The sequence below is a fragment of the Corvus brachyrhynchos genome, unplaced genomic scaffold, assembly GCF_000691975.1.
Source record: "Corvus brachyrhynchos isolate BGI_N302 unplaced genomic scaffold, ASM69197v1 scaffold34, whole genome shotgun sequence".
NCBI classification, from domain to species: Eukaryota; Metazoa; Chordata; class Aves; order Passeriformes; family Corvidae; genus Corvus; species Corvus brachyrhynchos.
In genome coordinates, this window is record NW_008238126.1 from 8,551,509 (window position 1) to 8,562,001 (window position 10,493).

At 47.0% G+C, this 10,493-nt stretch overlaps 1 protein-coding gene across 1 annotated transcript in view; it reads right to left on the reverse strand.

The window, feature by feature from the left end:
• The window catches only part of DOCK7 (dedicator of cytokinesis 7), an 86,861-nt gene extending 76,655 nt beyond the window's left edge, over window positions 1–10,206 (reverse strand). The window contains 2 exon segments of the mRNA XM_017733545.1: window positions 7,999–8,104; window positions 10,112–10,206. Coding sequence (XP_017589034.1) covers window positions 7,999–8,104; window positions 10,112–10,206 — 201 coding nt within the window.
• Window positions 10,207–10,493: the final 287 nt, after the last annotated feature.

A 10,493-nucleotide genomic window follows, 5' to 3' on the forward strand; every position in this document is an offset into this window, starting at 1 on the left:
AGCCTGGACAGCCTGCCCCTTGTTCCCCGCCTTCCTGAGCCATTTACACCTGTGCAGGTACCTGAAGATTCAAGATCTGCTCTCCTGGGCACTGCACAGCAGCTCAGTACTGGAGCTCAGTAACAACTAGGGCAGAAAAAGGGACAATTATTATCTCCATCTCACAGGGACTGAGTGAAGCACAGTTCCCTGACATCCACAAGCATTCCCAGTTTTGCCTGGGGGATTTTAGCCCATCCCTTCCCTAAACAAACAGCTGGGTACAGGGGATATTTGCCCAGCTCACAAGTGCTGTCCTGAGCACCATGAGGAGTCTCATGGGACACTCTGGAAGCAACACACTCAAATGCCAGCTGTGATTCTGCAGACTTTTCCAGCCTGTGTATGACAGCACAGCCATGGAAAACAACATTCCCTCACATTTCCTTCTCCCTGCCTCACCTCTGCCCTCCCAAGATGCCCAATCTCACAGGGAGCCCCAAGAGCACTGAGAGGTTATGATGGGACAGCTTGGCAGGGTGCATCTGGCACAACAAGGATTTGAACCCAAGCTGCTGTGGCCCAATTCAAGCCAAATTTTCCCTTTATCTCAAATGAGATGCATAATTCCCAAGGGCAGAGACCCAGCCCCTGTGAGGATCACAGCACAATTGAGGGCTCTGTAAAAATGACAATGGGAAAGCGTGGAAGGTTGTACCTCCTGCCTCCTGTGTGGGAGTAAAACTCCCTGTGAGGATCCGATAAGGGACCTTGAAAAATTAACCTTGTAGAGAGCTCCTCATCACAGGGAGGATCCTGACTGCTATTTTTACTTGGCAGCTAAAGCACTTCTTCAAAATCAGGGTGATATTTCTTGCCAATTTTGAAATCAGGACAAAGTTCCATCTTAACTTCAATACCTCCTTAAATATTAAGCAATTTATAACGTGCTAAAACTGCAACAGATTGTGCCAAAGCTCCAAATTCTAAATTAATACCGACTTCCCACCCACCACCTTCCCTGGGCAAAATCTTGGAAGGCCAGAAGCAGCAGATTAACATTTCAAAGCTGAGCCCCAGCCTTCTCTCAGCTATCTCTGGGTCTCCAGGGCAAACAGTCACTTCCCTTGCTGAGCAGTCAGGAATGCAGATGGCCTCTTCTTGCTGTGGCAAAACCCTGTCACCCTTAAAGGGATACTGGTATCTCAGGGAACAGGAGTCAAATCTGATGTACTGGAAGGACTCAGAATAAATCTGAGAATGAAGGAAATGTAATATGCTAAAAAAAAAAAAAAATTCACAATTTGCAGGCAGGTTAAAGAAGGTAACAGTTTAAAGAAATAAGCTTGCTAATCAGAGGCACTAGATTTAAGTGTGAACTACAGGCAAGTCACTCTAAGAGGTTTTGAAACATGAGCATTGTAATATTAACCACTGACAACACTCAAGTCATGAAAAAACATGTTTTACTTGCAAAAATGACATTTTCTTTCAACTAAGCACTCCAAAAATAATCCAAATGGATCCAAATTCAAAGACTCACATATCTGTCTACTGCCATCCCTGCATTTCAGAAAACCCATACTCCTGATTTCCTTAGCCTGATGAATGGTGAGCCCAGAGAACTCCTGCCTTTCATTTCTTGGCTGCATTTATAATACATGGAAATATTCAAATGAACCAAGGAGATTCCTAGGCAATCTCTGCTTTCCATCAACCACATACAGCTCCCAAGCTTCACCAAGGATGACACCTCCCCAGCCATAAGTGCAGTCATTACCTCCCCACTGCCTCTGGAATGCAGTTCCCTATCTCCTGCTTTGTTCTGGCTCTTACTCCTTCTTTTGCATCATGTTCTGTGAGATGCCATTACCATAGAGAGCAGCTGATTAAAGTCCTTTATTTCAAATTGCAATTGTGCCCCAAAAATTGCTGTAAGCATTCTCTGTGTCTGAAACCTCCATCTTTAGCATGTGAGAATATTCAGTATTAAGTTCTGGATTCTGTGACATCTGCAGTGTGTGTCAAGTTCTACCACAATGCTTGAGTTAGAAAGAGCCTCTAATGAAAGGAAATGGATTCCCCATCCCTGGAAGTGTCTGAGGCCAAGCTGGATGGGGCTTGGAGCAACCTGGGATAGGGGAAGGTGTCCCTGCCCATGGCAGGGAGTGGAATAGGATGAGCTTCAAGGTCCTTCCAACCCAAACCAGTGTGGGATTCTGTGAAATGATTACAAATATACCTACCTAAAGAAGGATCCTACATGGAACAAGTAACAGCCAGTCCCAAAACCAGTGAGATGCTTTATGTACAAATACTGCCAGGTTATTTGTTATGATAACTGGTTGCTAATGTAGGAAGCCATCTGGGTATAGAAATATTAATATTAATCAGAGATTAATTAGTTATCTGGGAATACTAAAGCAATTTCTTACCAAACCTAGAAAGACACGAGTTATGCCTCCAAGGACGGGTAAGAAGACAAGATCTTTGATGACTAAGAATTGAGCAATTTCACCAGGAGTATTTGGAGAACACAAAGACTGATATAGAAAATGTAGGTGCTGAGACTCATCTCAAAGAGTTTCCCTCTGATAAACTGTGACAAAACTGAAAGCAAAAACTGAGACAGCAGCAGAGAAATGAAAAAGCCAAACAGTTTGACCAGAGATTGCAGAAAAATCAAACTTCTCACTTTTGGCAGAAATGTCACATCAGCTCAGTGGAGACGGACCCCTCCGGACCCTCGGCGCTCACACAGGCAGACCCTGGTGGCTCTGAGCCCTGGTGGCTCTGAGCCCTGGCAACCACGGACACGCTCTCCTGAGTGGGAAATACTTGGCACAGCCACCTCTCAATTCCCAGGGGACAATTTATCCCCTGCATGGATGGATTCACCAAGAGACAGGCGAGGAGCCGGCGCTGGCGTCACGCAGAGCTGCCCGGGCTGCTCAGTGCCCTTGGACACTCCCAGGGATGGGGCAGCCTCAGGGCAGCCTGTGCCAGGGCCTCATCACCCTCTGAGGGGAGAAATTCTCCTAACATCCAACCTCTGGCACTGGGAAGCCATTCCCTGTGTCCTGTCCCTCCATGCCTTGTCCCCAGTCCCTCTGCAGCTCTCCTGGAGCCCCTTCAGGCCCTGCCAGGGGCTCTGAGCTCTGCCTGGAGCCTTCTCCTCTCCAGGTGAACACCCCCAGCTCTGCCAGCCTGTTTATTAACAATTACTCGGTATAATATCATTAAGAGTATTTATCTCTGCTAGCATGTGAACTGTTTAAGTTCTGATACTGTGAACTGATTCTAGTGGACACCAGACTCACCAAGAAAGATAAAACACTCCTGACCTTTGCAACAGGGCTCACTGCTGACTTCAGCAATAGAATGGGAGCAGTTTTAATGTCCTACAGAAAGTGCCTGCACCAGAGCAGAGCTAACTGTGAGCAGTCCCCAAGGGGAGGAGGCAGGGAAGAGGATGTGGATGCCTCTCCCATCCTCCCCTGTCTGATGAGGATAGACCATTGAGCCAGGCAGGGCAAAACCTCCAGGAAACCCATATAATGGGAGGCACTCTTCAGCCTTCATCAGCCCTGAGACAGCAGAAAGACTTGGCTCATTTTCCTTTTCAATTTTTGGTGATAAAATTACTTGGCTCTGAACGCTCCAAAACGCCCTTTTCTGTGCCACATAGGACATTGTCATGTTTTCCCTTGCTGTGCTTCCCATTCATTTGCACAAATCACCTTTCCTTCTTCTCCTAAATTACGTTAAAATAAACAATGGAAATATACAAAGGAACCTATATTCTCTTATTGAATAATTAGATGCTATCTTTGAATACATGGCCAAAGTCTGACATCCAATAAATCCAAGACAAAGCCTCAATTAGCCCAGATAATGCCCATAAAGCCAGCAGTGCTTTACAAAGATGTGTAAATGTCAGCACCTTCATTTTACAGGGAGAAAATGGAGTGCTGAGAGCAGACATGGTCAGATCACATCACATCCAAGAATCCAGATCCCTTTATTCCCAGACTAATTAGTATCTCTTATAACAGTGTTCCTTTAAATACTAACAATCCTCTCTGCTGTAACATACATCAACAGACAGGAAATATTACCCCAATCCCTTGGAAAAAGCTGTGATTTTTCTATAAAACAACTGAATGTACATTCATTCTGCTTATCTGCAAGTTTTGTAAAAAGCTGCTCTTCTAATTAAATCAAAAAATCATTAAGGTTGGAAATGTCCTCCAAGATCAAGTCCAAACTTTGACTGAACACCACCTGGTCAACCAGACCATTGCACTGAGTGCCATGTCCACCTATTAAAATATACCTCTAAAGATGTAAAGAAATAGAAAAAAGAGACCTGTAAAGATTTTTTAAAAATTAAGAGAACTTTTTCTTGGGGGGAAAAAAAAAAAATATCAAGCTTTGGACAACAGCCAAAAACATTTCAACAATTATCCTTGGCAGTCAAAAGTGAAAAAAAAGTCCAAGATTTTATAAGTCTTTATCTACTTTTAGCAGACAGAGTTAACTGGCACAAGGAGCTGCTCCACAGAAAAAACAAACTCGGGAAGAAAAGAAAGTGGTTAGTCACGAGGAATCATAATGGCCCATAGTAAACAGTCCAGTTCATCAAACAAACAGAGCAAATTCCCCATCCTGCAAGATGCTGGGGAATTCTCCCAGAAGAAGTGCAGGCTCTCTGCTTTCACCCAGTGGGGCTGGTGGTGAGAAGCACCAGCTCCCAGCAGGGAATACTGAACTCTGGAGGAACCCAGGATGAGCAGAGCACATGGCTTCCAACCCAGAGCACACCCAGCAAGGTGCAAATGCACACTCCATTCACCAGTGGGCTTGGAGAGACTTGCAAAAATCACTTCAAAAAAATCAACCCTCCTTCATGGAACTCTCTGAGCTCACAGCTCCTACTCCCCAACAGCAAACTGTCAGTGCCTTCTGTTGTGGGTTGCAAAAATAAAAGCTCAGAGCTGCAGGGACTGCATCCTGCCAGGAGTCCCAGCCTGGCATGCTGGGTTACACAGGAAAAGCCTCTGAGGGCCTTGGACCTGTGTCTGGGGTTTGAGGAATGTGCAATTAAAATCAGCTGCTCCTGAAGTGGCAGAAGGGTGGAGGCTGACAATAATAAACTCATTTGAAAGCAGTGTCTTCTCCCCAGCTCTACCAGTTACCAAATTAGAAACAGTTCTGGCAGCATTTTGTCTGCTGCTTGTGAGGCAAAAAGGAAGAGACTTGCTAAAATTCAGCTGACAGGTTTTTGCATTTATCCCAGGTTCAACCACGGGCAAATCTGTGGAGTGAGGAACATCCCTGCACTGGCTTCAGCTGACAAGAAACAAAAGGCCCAAGCAAGCACAGAGCTGAGGACTCTTCATTCACAAAAACCTCCATTTTTCCATAAAAATATCTCCACTGATAAGACTCTCAGACAAACTATCATAAGCAGCTGCTGTTGGCAATTGTCAGAGAATCAGTGCTGACCTTGTCTGGACCAGAATTACCTCACCACAACGAGCAAGATGGGCATGAGAGACCACATCTGCACAATCACTTCAGTTGTAGAACCATGGAATATCCTGAGCTGGAAGGGATCCACAAGGATCATCCAATCCAACTCCTGGCCCTGCACAGGACAACCCCAACAATCCCACCCTGTGCCTGAGAGCGTTGGCCAAATATTTCTTGAACTCTGGCAGGCTGGAGCCCCCCCAGTCCCAAGGTGCTGCCATTGTGGAGATACTGAAACTCAATCACACAACATTTTAGCAGGAATTTCCTATTCACTCCCATACGACATGCCCTACTTCAGGCTTTTAAACCAGTGTGGCTACACAGAACTGAACTCTTCCAGAGCAAACACAGCTTCACACAGCGATGCTTTCCCTCTGCATAATGCTGATTATCAAACCAGGCCAGGCAGGCACAGCAGATCCTGATGGATGCCTCGGGGAGAGAAATTAACCCAAAATTCAGACAAGCAAACCTCTGTCGTATTCTGCAGCCTCAGGATACAGACTCATGACTTAACTAAGTAGACTTTTCCTACAGACTATCTCCTACAAACCATCACCCCGTGTTAATCAGGCCTCTGCAGAGCATCTCTGCTCAACACTGAATTTCATGTGACAAACTGGGAGCTTATCACAGCAGCCATCACACAATGCAGTTTGATAGGAAAAGCTCAGAGCCTGCTTCCAGCCAGCACGACCTTTTCCAGCTTTTTTACAGATTCTTGCATATATTTACTAGCAAACAGCACGGCAAGAGGATAATGAGAGCTGCTGACAATACCATGACCAACAAGTGTGATGCTGTATCAAAAACTGCATGTGAAGATCAACAGGACTGAAGCTTTGAGCATGAATTTGGTTGACGGCAGAATGGAAAAACCTTAAAAAGAGGAGGAAAAAGTGGAAGAGACAATTCAGAGTGAAAGGAGGTGACACGAGGAAAAACTGATCAAAAACATGGCTGGGTGAGGAGCAGCCTGGAGAAGCTCAGAGAAGACATCTCACTTTATGGGAGTAGAAAGGCAATTCAGCCAACTCCTTCCAAGATGAAACCACAGGTGAGACAAGTGAGGCACAGCAGCTGCTGGGATGGACATCCCATGGGAGTGCAATCCTCAGCTATGCAGTGCTGCAGGGAAGTGCAGTCAGTGACCCTGAGTGCTCCACACACCGCTAATAGCAGGGGTCCCTCCCTATTCTAATGCTGGATTATGCAAAAGACCATCCAGAACTGCCAAGTCAGGGCTTTGCATTATCACTGCACAGCCCAGCAGAGCCACTGAGATAAGGCATTAGCATTAGCAGCAGCTCTCATTAACCCTTCTATCATTAACCCTTCTATCATTAATCCTCCTCCGTGCTCAGTCCCCACCACGCTGGGCACCAGCTGACAGATCAGCCTTCGGCTCTCCCTGTGCTCCTGGGAATGACAGGAATTCCAGCCCTCCTCCATCCCCAGTGCCTCTGGCACAGTCAGATCCCCTCAGAGATGAAGTTTGTGCCCGCAGTGAAGTCGCTTTTCTGAGCTAGAGGTCAGCCTGGAGATCCCTTTAGAGGTGACACTCAGCTCTGAGGATGCGTTTGTGCTCCACAGGAGGAAGCTTTAACAGGTTACATTGGACATGAAGCAGAGGGAATTCCCATGAACTCACTCCCACAATCCCAGGAACTGAGGAAACACTACAGGACCCTACTCCAAAGAGAAGAACTCTTGTAAACTCACAACACTTGCACAATCGAACTCAGGGCACATTTCCAGCCCTGCCTGACCTAACCACCCCTCTCTGAAGAAAACAAGATGCTCTAATATTTGTTTTCCAAGTTGACTGCTGCAAAAGGAACTGCTGTGACCTGAAGCAAGACCCCAAATCAAACATTTCCAGCCTGAAAAAGTTTGCTGCACTCTTGAAATGTTGACCACAATAAATCTGGAAGGTTACTGGTAGGCCATGCAAGAAAGTCTGACTTCAGAAAAGGTGATTCTGACAATGCAGCTCTTCAAAGTGGGCTGTAAACTTGTAAGTAAATATACATTCCTGAGGAATAACCCCACTCAACTTGCACCATAATATTTAAAATACTTCAGAAGAGTAGAGGAGTCGCTTTGGTCCTGCTCTCAAGAGTGACAAGGACAGGAAAACAGCAACCTGAAGTGCAGGAGCTTGCAAAGAGCTCTCCATGCAGAGAACCACACACACATGGAATTTAATGCCCAATCCAGGCTGTTTGGGGATAAAACAACGAATACCTGCTCAAGAGAGCTCCTTGTCCTACAAAGATTCTGCAGAAACACAAACTCCCAGCCACACCAACTGATTTGCAACACAGAAATCCCCAAAATTAGTGGGTTTTGCATGGAATTTTTTCCTCTGTGTTATCAGGGCCGCTTACATCAACAACGTGTCAGCACTGAGTCTCTTCCCAAATGGTAACATGACTGTGGACAGCATGCTCAGCAATCCCTGCTCCAGGCATGACTTACAGTGGTGTGATGAGAGACGCTGCCTCCGATGTTGAGGTTCTTGAGGAGCTGAGGGGAGCCTCCATACTGCCCCGAGATCTGCTTCCTGACCTCGGCTGCCACGGTCCTGGAATGAGACAGGGACAGAGTTATCTCTGAGAGGGACATGGGGATGGATCAGATCCACCTCCCTGTGCTGTGCTGAGACACTCACTCACTGGAATAAGGGTGTCACCACCTGCTGGGAACAGATCCTGCATAATGGATTCCCAGGAATCACAGAGCTCTCACAAGGCTGCAGATACAGATTTTTAACAGCAATTAATTGTTTTTTCTCCTGTTGTGAACTGCTCTTCTGTGCACATCTGTGGCAATAAAATGCACGTGACCCCAAGCACAAATTAACTTGTTCCCAGCAGGCTCTTCCAAGGAAAGCTCTTCTCCAGAGTTCTCCTCACCCTTCAGCAGTTCCTGGTCACACAGCTGCTCCTGTACTCTCTGCATTTTCATCCATCATTTTGGGGGTTTGCAATCCCAGTCAGACAAAGGACCAGGAAACAAACGACTGGGTCAGAACAAAAAGGTGTTTCCCTTTCCGTGTAGGAAAGGCAAAGGTGGGATGACGGTGACAAGCAGAGGAAACACTGGCACAATGCCATGTGTCTCTGCCAGAGAGAAATTCCACCACGGGGTAATCTTCTCACCAGAAATGGAAAACACAGAGCAGCCCTTCCATGCCTGGAGGGTGACAGCTGTGACCCTCCAGGGTTCTCTGTTTTGGCTAAAGAGCCACATTGTCACTGCTAAGGCTGAAAACACAACAGGTAGGTAAAGCCACCTGGAGGGGGAAGGAAGAGCACGGCAGAGAGGGAAATGCTGATGGCCAGGGACTGTCTAAACAAAGCCATGGGTCCAGCCCTAGCACAGCCATCCACAGCTCTCCATCCTGTATCCCAGCAGGAAGCTGCAGCTCCTCTCAGCAGGGATAGCCAAACTTCAGAGTAGGGTGGAAATGGTTTTGTTCCAAAGGCAAACCAAAAACCCAGATTCCTTCCACAAACAAACTGTTTTGCTGAAAAGCTGCTGTGTACTCCTGGCCTACAGGACCTCACCAACATGAATGCTCCCCTCTAGGAGTCAACACCCAATTTATTAGTGACAAACCCACCCCAAGTGTCATTCACCACATCACAGCACTGCTGGCAGCTCTGGCTCCCAGAGCCAATTCCCAGCTCCAAGGAGACACTAACCAGCCCCTAAGGTAGATGAAGAGGCTGCAAGGACAGGGGTGGCTTTTTTCTGCTCCATCAGTGATCTTTGAGCATCCTCATGGCTAAGAGACTCCTGATCTCACCATGGGACTGTGCTGTGTATCAGCACGAGCTGCTGGAATCCTGCCAAGGAGATGGTTAAATCTGCCCTAAGCTAAACCTGGACATCAGGATGGGCTCCTGGCTTTGGGACTGCTGGTGGGCAGGAATGAAGGCAGCTGGAGGCAACTGCTGTCAGTGGAAGAGAAGGGAACTCTAAGAGGGAACTGGCTGGGACAATTGAGGCTACCATGGAGAGCAGATGTTTCCTCAGGCCAGAGGATGGATGTAAGATTAGCTAGAGGAAGCATCATTTTGTCTTTTTTAAAAAGTAGACTGCAGGAGGAAAAAAAATAAAGTTTTATGTATTCTAGCTGCAAGAAGTTATTTCCTTCATGTTTGCCTTTATCCACGGGAGCTGATGTTTTCACTTCTGGAGGGTGGCTTCTGGAAGAAGACCAAGCAGCTCCTGCTGGGGACAGGGAACATCCAGGAAAAGCCCTCTCCCTGTTCCCACCACGTGTGCACACAGACACACGTGAGAGCAAACCATGTGTGCTGCCAGCTTTCGTAAGGAAATTTGGAATGGATTAAAATGGCTGCTTGGCATGGAAAACACACCATGCATCTGTGGCTGAGGACTGAGAAGCTTGTCCCCAGGATGCAGACGGGCTCTGCTTTAAACCAGGCTCACTCTGTGTGTTTTTTGTCACTCCTGATGAGGCACAGAGCCCTGGCAGGAAAAATCAGAGCCCAGCACAACACAGGAAAGACTAAAAACCCTTCCCCATTTTCTAGAGGCATTGTTTCCAGATGGGAAGTACAGCCAGAGGAGGGATCCTGTCCTCAGCTGGGGAACCACAGCCGTGCCTGGCTCCTCCTGAATCCGTGGATCCCCAGGAACCAGAGGCATCTCCATGGTCCAACAGGGGAAGGAGGGTGGTGCCACAAAAGGGTGGCACTGATCAGCCATGTTGCTGCTCCATTAATACCTCACTGGATATTGAAAATTCCCCAAAATTCCCCCAAAGCCCGACCACAGAAAGTCAGAACCTCCAATGGGTTTCACCAAGAAATCACCAGTACTCTCAAGTGTGAAGCACTCCTGCCTCTCCAGCTTTCACAAGCACTCATCAAAACTCTCCCCATGTGAAGTAAATACTGTCTGAACCTCAGAATTCAGTGGAGTCTGCAGGAGTTACTGCT